The sequence below is a fragment of the Ptychodera flava genome, chromosome 19 (assembly GCF_041260155.1).
Source record: "Ptychodera flava strain L36383 chromosome 19, AS_Pfla_20210202, whole genome shotgun sequence".
Lineage (NCBI taxonomy): Eukaryota > Metazoa > Hemichordata > Enteropneusta > Ptychoderidae > Ptychodera > Ptychodera flava.
Genome location: NC_091946.1, coordinates 15,189,484 through 15,205,542, shown reverse-complemented (window position 1 = coordinate 15,205,542; position 16,059 = coordinate 15,189,484). Strand labels below are relative to the sequence as shown.

At 37.2% G+C, this 16,059-nt stretch overlaps 1 protein-coding gene across 2 annotated transcripts; it reads left to right on the top strand.

Annotated features, from left to right (window-relative positions):
• The first annotated feature begins 5,208 nt into the window (after positions 1-5,208).
• Positions 5,209-15,672, top strand: LOC139118668 (cilia- and flagella-associated protein 300-like). 2 transcript variants are annotated; one of them, XR_011548777.1, is made up of 8 exons: positions 5,209-5,346; positions 6,331-6,412; positions 10,059-10,131; positions 11,481-11,647; positions 12,788-12,960; positions 13,672-13,738; positions 14,450-15,126; positions 15,474-15,672. XR_011548777.1 is itself a non-coding variant. In XM_070682085.1 (7 exons), the coding sequence occupies exons 1-7, from the start codon at positions 5,237-5,239 to the stop codon at positions 14,576-14,578; spliced, it is 801 nt and encodes a 266-aa protein (XP_070538186.1). In that variant the 5' UTR covers positions 5,217-5,236; the 3' UTR covers positions 14,579-15,671. The 2 variants fall into 2 exon arrangements, 1 of the variants encoding a protein (XP_070538186.1); XM_070682085.1 differs by having other exon boundaries at positions 5,217-5,346; positions 14,450-15,671.
• Positions 15,673-16,059: the final 387 nt, after the last annotated feature.

Here is a 16,059-nt window from a genome sequence, read left to right as displayed (position 1 = left end):
AGAATATTCTTGAGAGTACAGAAGTGAACAATAAATGTATGGTCACCATTTTTTGAGCATGCAAATTGGTGAAGGTATCTATTTTTGTTGCAAAAAGTTCTAGTTCTGGCTCGATATTGCTGATTACTGCTCGTTACTAGTCGTTATTGCTAGTTACTGGATGTACAACCTCCCATTGCTCTTAGTATGGTTATTATTATCAAGAAAAATGTTACAGCACAGCGCCATTCTCTTAGAGGCTGGTATTCAAAGGGGTTCAGCAGGGAATCTGGTACATACCCCTTCTGAAGAGGTTACAGTTCGTGTACAAGATATGGTGAAGGAGTTGAATTGAAAATCACGAGTTTGTGTATATATAGCACAGTTTATGCTAGTTGGTTGCAATCCCGCCCTACGTCTATACAGCCCATAGACATGTGGAGATACACGTCAAACCAACATGCTATATACACGTCTAGTGTTGGCGTTCCATATACAGGCGCAGAGCGGACATGCAGCCGTCAAGTATCTGTCATGTATAGCTACTTCAAAAGGCAAATAGTACGTAAGGGATGGACCATTTGATTTTGGCGGGAGAAAATGAGTATGGCAACAAATTTGTTTTCACCCATCCTTACAGCAAATTATTTCAAAAGGTTACGTTAAGCAATTTTTGTCCAGTACCCAGATTCAAGGCAATTTTTTTCAATAAATACAAAAAACATTCGAACACAGTCTGTGTAAAATACAATCAGGGTTTTCACCAGGATATCTGCAGGGTTTGCTCTTGGTAGTCAAGCTGAAACACGATTGGAACTATATTGGATGGTGAAATAAAGTCGTTTGAACCTGCAAATGTACTATACAAAATACGGAAAGTTATTGGACGGTCAAACTCCATAGGTTACGGCAGTAGATGTATAATAATTCTTTAAATCGACACAAGATCTGTTGTTGCCTTTGTTAAATAAACTTTTCAACAGAATATATGACACTAGTATCTTTCCATCGGGTTGGGTAAAGCGAATTATTTTACCGCTCCACAGAAAAAGGGAACACGGAAAACCCGGGAAATTACAGAGGCATAACGTTGTTGAGTGTATTTAGAAAGATTTTCACAGGGACATTAAATTAAAGACTATACAGATGGGCAGAGGTAGCAGCAAAATATTCCTGAAGAACAAGCTGGTTTCGGACAAAAATATAGTACACTAGATAATATTTTTGTTATTAATGCATTGTTACAATAACATTTTTGTCGAAAAAATTGCCATTCTATTGTCTTTTCGTAGATTTCCAAAAGGCTTTTGATAACGTGAATCCCAAAAAGTTTTTAAAAAGCTGACAATGTCAGGAGTGGGTGGGAAAATGTTAAATATAATCAAGAACATTTGGTGGTGGGGCCATCTAGCGAACTTACTTTATTTCCAACCTGTCACACAGCTAAGGTGGTTGGCCAGTTCAAACTTGCGAACTTACTTCTAACCGTTCACACAGCTAAGTTGGTGGGGACCTGTGCCAACTTGCGAACTTACTTATTTCCAACCTTTCACACAGCTACATCGGTTACGGCCAGTGCCAACTTTTGAAATAGGCGTTTGATATTATTTTACGACTGTAACCTGGCATGAAGCTAGACGTGAAAATACCCTGAAAAACTAGTCACTTGCAGTGACCGACATATCTCACCTTTACCCACAACGTGCTTGCAATTGCGAGCATTGCGAACTTAAACTACATTTGAAACAGGCGTTTGATATTATTTTACGGCTGTAACCGTCAAAGGAGTCAAGTGTACATCTCTGACAAACTAGTCCTATGTAGTGATCCATATATTTCTATGGATATCACCTTCCGATGATATAATTCGCGACAGATTCGTTCTCTGAGCTAGTTATGCTCATGACGTTGTACGGTCAATACTGCCAAAAAGACAACATAACTGCAGCATATGCAGCGCCGATCGTAAGTTGCGGAATTTTGTTTTATCGTTTTCGTTAAGTTTAGCTAGAATTTTAGAAAGCTAAATTAGAATTGTTTAAATTTAAATCTAAACTGAGAAGATTTAGATACAAATTTAGAAAGCTAACTATTTGTCTCACCCAAGCCCGATCTAAATAGGGTTCTAAACTTTCTAAATTAGGCGGCGTTCAGATCGGCTCTGAGTAGCTAAAATTATTTCCAGCTATCAGGGTTTTCTCTCGACTACCCAATTGCGCAAATTGCGCATTTCGAGCCCTTGTCTGCCCTGAAAAACTTACTAACAGCGCGGAAATCACGCACAAAACACAGCAAGAAAAGACATCCACATACACGGAAATATGAGAGTGACTCAAGCGCATAGTTTAGCGAACTGTGTGTATCAATAATTTAATTGGGAAAATTCCAGCTTTAGCATTGTGTAGGTACGTGTATCGCAATGCAACACAATCGTTTGATCGGTGCATGGGGATCGGTGCATATTTTCATGGATTTCAACACCCAAATCCGGAACCGAATCGTGTCCAAGGGAAGAAATACGTCAAATTCTGAGTCGGGGAAACTTGAGGGTGACAAATCGATGGAATATGGGCAGCAGCCGAGCACATTACAAGCTGACAAACATCATAATGTCGATGTTAGTACGGGTGCTGCATGCAACATGGACGACGTCTGCCCCCTAATTTTGATGAACGGGGCAGGAAGTGCCCTTTCAATGAACATGCAGAAAAAACACTGAGCGATAGAGTCTTATAATTACGATATTTAGCCCGATCTTAATAGCGTACTAAACTTTCTAATTTAGCTGGAGTTCAGATCGGCTCTGAGGAGTCCAAAACTTTTAATTTCCAGCGATATATCCGATAATTACGATATTTTGCCACATTGGATGAAGTTTCGACTTCTTTTATTTTAGCAGAAATTGATATGTGATGAATGAGTTAAAGAGACGCGTGATTATAACAATTTACTATATTCTTTTGACACTCCACTTTGCAGCTTCCCGATGACAATGCGTAATGAACAAAGACACAGTCAATTCACGACGCCGCCACAACTGACGCACTTATAGAATATTCGTGACTAAATTTGGTTTTGAAAAATATTTTAGAGATATTTCAGATTTCGGGTTTCGTAGAAGTTTGACAAAATGTAGACTGAGTGACCATAATTTGCGTGTTGAAATTGGTAGGAAATGTAAACCTCATTTATATTTAAATGAAAGAATTTTCTTGAGATGTGATAGCAATGTAATAGGTAATGAGTTTCACTTTTTATTCACATGCAAGTGTCACATTTCTGAGAGATCAATTTTGTGCCAGAAATGTGGAACAGATTTTTCTATCACTATGAGTGTTGAAGAAAAAATTTTATGCTTAATTTTCTGCCCTTTTTAAAGGGGAGATATTTTCTCTGACGCAGAAGAAACATGTAATGAGCATGTTTTTTTTTGTTTTTTATTAATTGTCGTCGTGCCGATTTGCTTGTGAATTTATTTTTCATGGGATTACAGTGGAAATAAGTTTTTAACTTTTCTGCAGCACTTTCGTCTTTGTCTTTTACCTTGGTTTGTATTGTATGTTTATTTTTAAGTGCTAAATAAATCAAATCAAATCAAGAATCAAAAAATAAAAAAAATCAGGAGTGAATGAGTTGTATTTTCTGTAAAAACGCACGAGACAACATTTTGATTTGGCGATTTCTCTGCGATGTAAACTAATAAGACACTAAATAATATACGATTTGGTAAATCGAACTATCTATCTTTCAATTCGCCGTCTTTCCAAAACTTTAATTTCCAGCGATTTATCAGATAATTTCCAAAACTTTTAATTTCCAGCGATATATCCGATAATTACGATATTTTTCCACTATGGGATGAAGTTTCGACTTCTTTTATTTTAGCACTCACCAGTTCCTGACAAACCTCTCATCATTTATATAATAAATGAGGTTTACATTTCCTACCAATTTCAACACGCAAATTATGATCACTCAGTCTACATTTTGTCAAACTTCTACATAACCCGAAATCTGAAATATCTCTTAAATATTTTTCAAATCCAAATTTAGTCTTGAATATTCGTATATAAGTCTTTTCTGTCTTTGAAATACAAGGAATAACAGCGAACACAGATTGAACAGAGTTCATTCATCGCAACCTCCATTCAACTCGTGTCATGAAAGTATTTAAATCTGTGCTCAGTTTTATTCCTTATATTTCAAAGACGGGCGGAATTACATGGTGAATATATAATGAGAGCGAGGCGCCAGCATTTTGGTTAACAACAGCTCGCCCTTCCATGCAGACAAAATGAATATGCAAATCTTTCGTCACTTTCGTTCAGCCAATCAAGAAAAAGAATGTGGACGAAAGGAATGAAAACTCTTTGGTCGTTTTAGTTCAGCCAATCAGAACAAAGGATTGCATTCGAAAAGAATGAACATTGCAGCGTCTAGCCAATCATAGGGCGTGTATCGTTCTTTCGTTTCATTTCATCTATGCATTTAGCAAGTTCGCTATTAATACACTTGAGGCATATTTTAACCTTGCATTTGATCTAAGTTAATATCAACTTCATGACTGGTTACTTCTTCCGCCCGACCAATCCACAAGGGTTAGTAGAACAGAAACCTTTATCACCACAGTAGTATATCATAGGCTTAAGACATATCTACAAGAAGTTGGTATTGACGCAGGCGAGACCCCACACGGTTGTCGCAGTGCCTGTGCTACTACATTGGCGAGCGTATGCGAGCGTCTGTGTGCTAGGGTGAGTTCTTTTCTCAGGATTGGGCATAGCGTTGATCGCGATTTTAGGTTTGTTACTAAATATAGCTGCACGCGCGCGACTTTCGGACAAATATGCCTGGAATTCGGACAAATTTTGTAGTTGCATGCGCGGCTGTTGTTGCATCTTGTAGTCTGAGCCATCAATTCATACGAATAAGTGTAACTTTTAGTTGCAATTGTGACACTAGCAGGTTTTATGTCGTTTATGCGGAAAATGCGGACGACTATTTATTTATGCAGATTAATGAGAGAAAACATGACGTCATTTGCGATATGTGCTATTAGCACGTTGATGAACCACCCAAATCATTTGACCCAATCCTATAACACAGGCAAATCCTTGAGTGAATTCGAAGTGGAGTGAAAAGGTGAAATATTTATCGTCAAAGTTTTGCGTCACCTGCGATGGAAAGGGTCTTCCAACCGTTGGGGGCGCCATGTTTCCCGTCATCCTTCAGCATCTCGGAAGGTAATCAACAAAAAATGGCGGCCTCCAGTGAGAAGCGGGAGCGTCAATTTTCATTCACGCCCTTAGAAGGGAAACGTGTGAAAACATTGGAAGACAAGGAAACGCAGGATCTGCTCATGAAATGGTATGTAGACTGCGTAAGTTCACGTTATCTTAAACTAAATACCAGCGTTAACTCCGGCCTTTAACAATACGCACTTGGCCGATGGCTGTCTAGCGTTGCCAAAACAACCAGACGCGCATAGTTTAGTTACGTGGGTCACGCAAACCGTTATGGTGCATGTTTGTCGAGATTCCAGAAGGATCTTGAACGTGTTGGGAGCGATGCTCCCAAAGACTACCCAAATCAAGTTGTTTCGGTCCTTGCTTTCTGGTGCCAAGTTATAGATCTGGTGCCGTCTTGTTACAACCTCCCAGGTCGCAGGTGACAGGTGAGTGAATCATGGATGTACACCGTTTTTTTGTACATCCATGGAGGTAGAAAGGAAGACCTCCATGGTGCATCCATGGTTGAGTTCACCGACTTGCCACTGTATCTGTGGTCAGAGTTGAAGCGTATATCAGGTACTGTGGTACTTCACAGAGCCTCAATCAGATGTACTACCATGTAAACCCACCAGTCTATAGTATGACTTCAAGGCCATAGTAGCCAGTTGATGACCACTGAAGCTCCCAAACCATGGAAACCCACTATCACTCATTACCATACGGCATAATAACTCTCTGTGATGATGAAAGTAATCATCAAGAAAACTGGTACTGTAACATTTTTGAAGTTTAGCAATTGAACTTACAGAATTGAGAGACCTAGATCTTTGTAAAACAAAGCACAGAGCTCCTTAAATGTCCAAAATAGAAACTTGATAATAAACTTGGCGACGCAAGTTAGCTGAGCAGACTCAGCAAAAACACAGTCCCTTTTCCATGATGTGGAGGGACTGTAGTAAGAGGTTAAAGCTAACGTATGCTCTCAGTGGTTGTCTATTGAACGATACAGCACATTGTGAAGGTCTGTTTTACTACCTCAATGAGTACATCATTGAGGGTTTACTTTCATTAGTACATTACTTTATTTATCCATGGATTCTCTTGTTCTATTTATCTGCAGGAATTTGAAGGACAGACTTACAGTTCAGTTTTACAGTTTCAATAATCACTTTCAATCATATCTTAAAGATGATTTTTTCCTGGTGAGTGTTGTTTTTTTTCCAATTTTGTGTTCGTTATAGTACAAAATTGTATTGGCCAAGAAGTACTTGGATCTATTATATTATTGTAAAGAAGTGTATGACGCTAAAAATCACAAACGACCTCAAAAAAGGGATAAAACTGCAGCAAGTGAAAATGAATACAGTAAAATATTGGCCGACCAGTGGGAGATACAATACTTGTTAAAAGGCAGAGGATAAAAACTGCAACAAGTTAAAACAAATACAGTAAAATACTGACCGACCAGCAGGAAATAAAACACTTGCAAATCGCAGAGAAAACAAACACACAGATGTTTCGGGTACAACCCTTTGTCAGTACAGTAGTACAAAGGGTTGCACCCGAAATGTCTGTGTTTTTATTCTCTGAGATTTGCAAGTGTGTTATTTCCCGCTGGTCTGTCAGTATTTTACTATATGACTGCTAAGTCTGATTTGTTTGAGTATTTCATTTATGACATAACAGCATTGAACTACAAAAATAGGAATTTGTTGGTACTGAGAATATAACACCTTTCATAGGGTACCCATACTTTGAAGCGGTCTCCATGTGACAAATAGGTCTCAAACAAAATTTCTTACTTGTTCTCTATCTGACCAGTAAAATTATTTCAGCAGTGTTAATATCCTATTACTGATTTTTTCTGGTCAAATTATTGGGTTTTTTACGGTAACAGCATTATAGTTATCATATTTGATGCTTTCATCCCGTTTCTCCTGTATTGAGATGCATCTTTGCTTTAGAAAACAATAGGATCCGTCATACCATGGCTGTAAAATGGTTGAATTGCAGATGAGAGTTTATAGTTCTTTTCGCCAGTTCTTGGGTACACCTGGATTAGAAAAATGCAAAGTTGTTTTCTTGTTCGTTCCAAAGCACACATTTTGTTTGCATTCTGTTCCATCCGGGTTAACAAAACGAATATTTGTATGACTTGCTTAAGTGATATGAACGTTTTGTGTTATCCATCAAAATTGTCATGGTATAACATAATAGTAGACTAAAATCCATCAACCAATTTGTTCTTTGCCAGCAACCTGCAATGAATTACTGTTTTCCCAGCATGATGGTTAGGCTGAAAAAAAAAAATTGTGCTGTTCCAATAACCGGACCTACCCTATTTTTTACCTGCCAACCCCAAACTTTTCAGAGCTACATAAACACGGAAGTAAAAAAAGAAAGAAAAAATCGGTAAAATTACGCGTTTGTTACTTAGCATTTGATTTTTGCTTGAGGGAGGATGTCTTTTATGGTTTTTTTCCTTTTATACAGGGCTGTCATTTATAGCCGGTCACCGGCGGCAAATCGCCATCTGACACAGGTCTTGCCGCCGCCTGTTTTCCCTATTCAAGGCCTGCAGTAATGATCTTTACACACGTTATGAATTCTTTCCTGTCCCAATTCTACCGTTGACTGCGCTGTGCTACAGAGGCGCAGCCCCTAAGGCTCGTTGGTAGCCGATTTCTGATTGGTTTCAATCGGTACTGTCAAAAAGCTTTGCGGTGTTCTGATTGGTTTTCGGACGTACACGATCAATATGGCTACGAAAGTCGACAGCCACGTTGGATTTATGGGTCCAAAAAGACCCCGAGAGGCTTACACAGCTCTGGATATAAAAGTAATGTTCATATTTGTAAATCATTTATTTTCCTGAGGAATTTCAGTGATCGGGGGTTCAATCCATCAATGGTATAGCATGCAATGTAGATTTCACGCCGCGTCTGAGCAAAGTGCCATAGCATTACGTACGGTGTACAACTGTATTTAGCGACTGGAATTTTTTTTTGTTTTCCCGTTTGCAGATCATAAACACTCTTTACAATTAGTAAGAATCGTTTACTCAGCGCAAAAAACTTTGTGGGATTGACAAAATTTTTAGTGAGTTTTGACTACCACTGAATTTGTTTGCACAATAGACCCTCGAGATTTCTCGAGAGGGTCTATGTTTGCACCAAGCCGCCGCGCCGTTCTATGAAATGTATTCTTACGGTACTGCATTATTACGGTACGGTAGTACATGCTGTGTACTGTGGTTGTTTCGAAGGCCCGAGAATTGAAGTTTGATAAATATTTTCCGACATCCGAAATCTTTCCTCAAAAGCAAATATCGGTATTCCGATCCTTCAAAATCATTTACCAAGACCAACATTTTTTAATGTTTAGGGCAATCACAAAATTTAGCTAGGCTTGACTATATTATATACTTTCGCTGTATCTTGCACGTACGTAAGGTGGTAAACCATGTTTTGAATATGGATATATCATGCATGTCATGTATGTAGTGAGCCTACCCACGTGGCCGGCGTGGGTTTCGACAAAACTCGGACTACTGTGAGTGATATCAGAATAGATAGTCATCAGGAGGAAAGATTTGATCGTTAACTTTCACGCGCAAGGATTTACTACGTAAATAAATCAACATATTCTCAATCTTGTCGATTGAGAGGCCGACGGACAACGAAGCCACGCAATTTCATTAGCGGATGTAAACTTGAGTATGTATGTTATTGTTTGTATAACGTAGCGTCTACTCAAATTGTCTCTGGTAATGGTCTCGTATTTACCCCATTACATTTGTAAATTTTCACACTGGAATTCATAGCCGGTAACTCTGAGGAGAGGTCTTGAAACAGACAAAATTAAATTACAGTAGTATCAAACAGACGTAGATCGGAATTTTTTGTCGTGACGTTATGACATCAGTTTTGCAGTGGGGACAATATTTTTTTAATTCTAATACGATTAGCTGTTTTTGAATGGGAACGTATTACAATTATTGAATTACTTTCTGTAGATGTTGTTCCTTAAGAAATAGTTTCTGCAGGTGTAGTTTCTAAAGCTACATCTGAAGAAATAGTTTTTGCAGATGTAGTTTCTGAAGCTACTGTTTCATCAGCCTGAGAATCACACAATATTGAGGTATTGTCAGCTGGTACTGCCATACAAGCCATGGGCTTAGATGAGTACTCCAGTGAATCTGATTATGGTTCAGATTATGATCTTTACTAAGCAGGTTGTAATTCAACAGAATTTGTATGCAAACAATAATAACCTGGTGTATCAATAAACATATAAACTCTGTAATACTTCTGTTTGTCTTTCATAATTTATTTCACAAGATTCAATTTCATGGTACTTTTGATACTTCAGTTACAATAAACTTGACAGTAAATTGCCCTCAAAAGTGCCACCACAGCCCACCAATTGAAGATGAATAATTAGAAAAGCTTCAGCTTACGCGCACGCCTTGCTCCGCTTCGCTCCGCACAAGGCTGTACCCTCCTATTCTTTCACTTGTACCCTTCTATTCTGAAACACATTGACAGCCCTGTTTATTGTATGATACATTTTTCTTAAAATGTTGTAGCCAGTGTTTGATCTACCTGAACCCCTGAAAAATGCATATTTAAAAATAAAAATATTTTGGAAAAAGATTTCTGCCGACCTACCTACCCTATTTTTGAAAACCATGTTATGGGAACAGCACAATTTTTTTTGTCCTAAGTTTATTTGCAGTCTCCCCAAAGTGATTGTATGCACATCAATAATCAGCAAATGTTACCATCTGATGGTTGCCATTTCTGGCCTGATTCCCCAAATATTTATGTTTTGTGTTTGTTTTCTCAGGATTTTTTTCAAGATCCAAATGTCTTTGGAACATTGCAAGCGGCATCAGATTCTGGTTCATTTGGACCGATAGGTAAAGTGACAACTCTCCGACTTCAACATCTTCCTCTCATAATCAAACCTTTCCAGCCTCTGGAACAAGACCACTAATTCACTTCCAGGTTCGTTACCCATGAAGATAGTTCAAAAGAAAAATAGTGTGCCAGACATTTTAGTCTTGATCCCTGCATGGATGCTTGTATGATTTGAACTTTAATTTGAACTATTTTTGTAAGGATATTTTTCTGCTTGAATCAAAATGCAGACTGTTGTGAATAATGGCTGAAGCATTCTGTGGTAATATGGAGAGTTGTAAAGCCCAAGGAAATCATAACAATAAGCCTGAATTTTGTCAAAAACACCACTGAGGGCGCTATTTTCATCGTTATCTCAAAATTTCCGTGGACTTGCCCTCACAAAAAATTCATCAATAGTCAAGCTGACATTGACCTAACACCTGTCAAGAGGATTCGTGCCGCTAGATGTTTTAAAATAAGAAAAATTGAGCTCAATGCTACTGTGGTGGCCTATGGGAAATTAATTAGTGGTCTTGTGCCCTCTATCAAGTGCATATACATGTATGTACCCAGTAGTTAAAACTACACCTGAAGCAAGGATATGTTGAGACCTAACCATGCTTTCCATCAGCAAGGAGCAGACACTGGGTAGTGTGTACATGTAACTGAACAAATAATGTTCTTTTCAGCTTTTAAATTTGTAAAGATTTTATGGGTCAGTTTTTCTGCAAGTACATATCCTGCACAGCATTTACAAGTACATATCCTACATAGCATTTGCAAGTACAAATCCTACATAGCATTTGCAAGTACATATCCTGCATAGCATTTGCAAGTACATATCCTGCACAGCATTTGCAAGTACATATCCTACATAGCATTTGCAAGTACATATCCTGCATAGCATTTGCAAGTACATATCCTGCATAGCATTTGCAAGTACATATCCTGCATAGCATTTGCAAGTACATATCCTGCATAGCATTTGCAAGTACAAATCCTGCATATCATTTGCAAGTACAAATCTTGCATAGCATTGTCGTGTTCAATAATGTACATATATCTGTGGCTGAAATTTCTCACTGCCATCCGCTTGTACAGATGTACAACTACATGTATCAACATGTACAAACTGAAAACACTCTAGGTTTGGCCAGTGCATAGGTTTTGTATGGATAAAATCAAGGTCTCAGTTTACCTGTTTGGTCAGCATCAACAATTCATAAAGTCAAGTCTTCTGTATTTCAACTGTTGCCTCAGATAGGATATGACACAGTCTATGATAAATGCATCAGCTGCCTGTTCCATGTGTGTTGGAATTGGTTGAATTTTCTGACAATTTTTTTCTTCTTTTCTGATAAAACAGGAACAGCTGCCAGCAAAGTTGAAGTCACGAGTGTCCCCTGTACCATTCTCTCCATGACGTTTTTTGATCGGCTATACACAGAGGGTATTGTGCGAGACTCCGACCAGATTTGTAAATGTTTTGACGAGTATCACGAAGGTATTCAGATCTCGGATGAGCTTCGGAAGGTAAGGAATATAGTAATGACAACATATCATCTTGATCAGAAAGTGCAAGGCCTTTTGTGTTTATGCAGTGTACAGTGAAATTAAACTTTTGTCAAATCATGAGAATTTGTGCCAAAAATAAATTTTCATTCTAATGATAAGGGAAATAAGTTTCAGAATTATTTTCAAAACCCTTTTATTAGATTTTTTAAACCTTAATTCAATATTTTTTACCTGAATATTGGTAAATGAATTAATGAATCATGTAAAATTTCTGTTGTCCTGTAATAGAATGGCACTGATATGACAAGGGAACCTTCATGACATGAACAGAGAAACCTGGTAAAATTTAATGAGGTGTTACCTTTAACAGATGGGTCTACATACATAAATGATCATGGCCTGTGGCATGATACTGTAGGAGGAAAGGAACTTTCTCTCACAAATAAAGTTGATATTGTCATGTACTAGTTGAGTGTACATTATCCTAACAACTAAACTGAGCGTTTATTGAGGAACCTATCTTCATGCGGTATTGGTTTATTGTATTTCAAAACTGGTCATACTCATTCCAAATGTTACACCAAACATGCTATGGTAGCCTCAGGGTCACTCCAAGCTGTGGTAAATATGTCACAACACAAGCTCGCCCTCTAGTGATGAAAGGTTAATAAATTACATATCCTACTGCCGCCATCGAGGTGTGTGCAAATGGTGTCAATTTTCCTTCATCAATATCCAAAATAAATATTTTGCCACAAATTTAGATTAGTCATTTGTATTTTTGAAAATGATGCAAGGGAGATTGACAAGAGTAAAAGTTAAAACTGGGTGACTGCTAATGTTACAATTAACACTGAGAAAGATATAGTGGCTCAGACCAACAGGTGCAACAACAGCCACTCATGCATCACTGACAAAATTATCTGATTTTCGTGCAGCAGTGTCCGATGAAATGGCCGTGCAGTTCTATTTAGTTACAACCTTGCGACTGCAAACAGCTGCGTGTAACATTTATGGGCATCTCTATAAGGCCACTGACGTATCATATCAGAAACAGGCAAAATCACAAAGACATTGTTTTTGTTGATATTTTTGGTGACCATCCATTGTTCTTTCCAGCATACCATGGCATCTTTATTCCACTTTCATCTCTTCCAGATGCTGCTCCTGGAGGATTCTGACAACTATGAAGAGTACAGTGATGATGAGAGGGAACAGTTCCTCTTCCGATTGTTCCAGCATCTGTGCATTGGTGGTCCGGTCTGCCAGTTTGAAGACTCCATCAAGCCCTATCTGAACACCACAAAGTCACTTTACAAAGACCTGATCAGGTAAGTTGCATTCTGTCAGGGACACGGTTTAGGTCTCATTTGCTATAATTAATTTTCTAATGTCATCTGTCCAAGGATGTGAATGAACCTTTACACAAGTAAGACTTTCATTTGATGATTTTCTCACTATTTTTGGTTGTGATGTCAACTATAGTTTCTTTTTCTATTTCCAAAAGTATGTTGAGATATTAATATATAGCTTTTTAACTCCGCCTGCATTGTTATTCTTGACAAGTATATTCTGGTTTGGTCTAGAATTCATATACAAACAATAACAGTCGTGTTGCATGTATAGAAGCTATATTGACAAAATGAATAGATAGCTTTTCAACATGCTTTAGGCAGTCAACCCAGAACTTATAATTGATGTAAAAACAAAATCGTGAAAAAAGTAATCATCAATAGTTATTGCTACAGACAGTCTGAGGAAAAACAGGGCAACACTTTGATGTACATGTTCAAACTAAGGTTTTCCAGGTTATGAGTAGGCTGTACAGTCAATATTTTTATATAAATTTGGAACTTTTCAATGACGAGTTCCTCTTTTAAGAAATTTCTATGCAGAGTGATTTCCCTTTCAGATTTCATTGACACTAAGCTTTGTTTTTGATTTTGAGGAATTTTCTCATAGTTTTATGATGCTTTGTGTTTGATATTGAGTGTTTGTGTACAACATGACTGATGTTCCTGATGCGTTTTCTTCCTCTGTAGTGTTCAGAAGGATCCCAACACCAAACAGCTCAACATAACGTCCCTGGTGTACTCTTTAAATGCCCAGGTAGGTAGTTGGAAAACTCATGCTATTTGTCCAAGTTACATTATATACATATATATATATATAATATATATATATATATATATATATATATATATATATATATATATATATATATATATATATATATATATATATATATATATATAGAATGTACAAATATCACAAAAGGACAAAAAAAAACAAAAGGGTTGCAAAACTATGTGTAACTGTTTTATTAGGCCAAGAAAAATAAAAAGTTTGTTTCTCATCCTAGACATATTGCAAAAATGATGCAGTGACGCGTTTTTTTCTCTAAATGTTTTTTGTTCTTCAATCAACAAGAACGCACAAAAACATGAAAACTACGTAGGAATGCAGGCAGAGATAAATGCACAGCAGTGTTGCTTTAGTATTATATAGCAACAGTTCTGTGGTTTGACTTTTAGTGCAGCAATGCTCAGTTTTAAGAGCTTAATATAACATTGACATTGGTGTACAGTTCTGAATGGAATGTTAGTGTCAGTTATTTTGTTTACAGTTCTGTTTTATACAACACAGTTATGCACCATCATCGTGTATTTTTGCGATTATGTTTTTTTTTCATTTTATTTCCTCAGTTCAAAAAAAGGTTGACGCGGCGGGTCTGAATTGACATGTGCGAGGATGAGAAACAATTTTTTTTTCTCTTGGCCTTACTAGTGTTCTCACATCATTTATATGTTTTATTTTCAGGACAAAGATGGATATTCTATATACCCAGCTGATAAAGAACACATACAGACTTTTGCCTATGCTGTAGTTGATCCCCTGAAGAGACAAGTAGCCATTTTGTATCATAAATATGGTGGCGGTTTCTGGTAGCCATACTGTCTCGTGGCTTTTCTTTGCACTCTATACAATGATCACAGTTGAACAAATCCAATGGCACGGTGTGTTGGATTATTGCCGGTAGGGAATTTTCCAACCTGCTGATGAATGGAATATCAGTGGAATGAATGTGTAGTGGATTGCAAAACTTAGCTGCAGGACAATGGGCTTTATCTCCATGCGGGATTTTAGCATGACAAAGGATTAGAAATTGATTTAATTACTCCAGACAGTGAAACTGTATCCTGATCCTTTATTACTGATGTATATGTTTTTGATTATAAAATGTATTGCACTATGAAATATGGAAAATCTACTGAGGAAAGCTAATGTTGGATTAAGTTATTTAAATCTGTACATTTTATTATGTAAATTTCAAAAAAGTATTTGAACAAGGTTTTTATTTTTATATTCTCCCAATGTGTTCTTTGCATGACAATAACATTTGCAATTGTCGGCAATCGCTGATTTTTAAAGGAAGGATGCTAATGTGATTGGTGTGACTATGATATATAACATATTGCATTCTTTTTTACTACATGGTACTATTTTAAAGGGATATTAGCTGTAACTTTTGACTTATTTTTCACTACTCTGTTTCAATGTATCAACTACAGAATTTTACTATAATCCGATCATCATGACCAATGCCTGGTGTCCTGCTTGCCAACACAGCCTGTATATGTGAAATGACCATTGTTATTGTTGATAAATGTATTCTAGTCCGGACCTGAATACAAAATTTAAACAATAACAATGCAGATTATACTCATATAGGGTATATTTATGAGCAAAATATTAGGAATTTCTCCATGGTTCAGGGATTCAAACCAGAAACTGCAGATGATACACAGAACAAACAAAATAAAAAAAATAACCAAAGTTACAGGTAATGGATCTTTAAATTCAAAATTGCCATTGTAATCAGACGAAATGAATTACTGTGTTTGAAAAATTGTCAATTTTATTGCAATAATAAATTTCATACTGTATTATTGTTTCAGAATGAATTTTTTAATTTTTGCTTCAGCAGATGAAGAAATGATCTGATACCAGTAATGAAGAAATAAATTATATTGTTTGTTTCCAAAGATCTGCCTGTAGGATGAATTCATTGTAGTTTTATATTCGTATCAGATAAATAACTCGTTGGGGAGGGGGGGGGGTCATATCCATACACCACTGTGCCCTCTTCTCTTCCATTCTATTTTGTCTCTTTGATGAAGAGGATGCTGTCCCACATCCAAATATCTGGAACACTTTTGAACTTGCCAATCAACCATTGTCTAGATTGCAGTATTGGCTGAGATCATCAGGTCTAAAAATCGAGTGGCTGCCCAAGGATCAGTTCCTTCAGCGGTAAATGATGTCATTATCAGGAGATGTGTCCCAATTGTCATTCAGAATTATTTTATCTCTGGAAATGACATAGCAAGAAAGGGCAAAGGAATGGGAACACTGGCTTCTTTCCGATA

Excerpts from the sequence above, each read along its gene's own strand:
- LOC139118668 (XM_070682085.1), top strand. The coding sequence starts at position 5,237 with ATGGCGGCCTCCAGTGAGAAGCGGGAGCGTCAATTTTCATTCACGCCC. Across the intron at positions 11,648-12,787 it reads TCTCGGATGAGCTTCGGAAG|ATGCTGCTCCTGGAGGATTC; the intron begins GTAAGGAATATA and ends CATCTCTTCCAG. Across the intron at positions 12,961-13,671 it reads CTTTACAAAGACCTGATCAG|TGTTCAGAAGGATCCCAACA; the intron begins GTAAGTTGCATT and ends CTTCCTCTGTAG.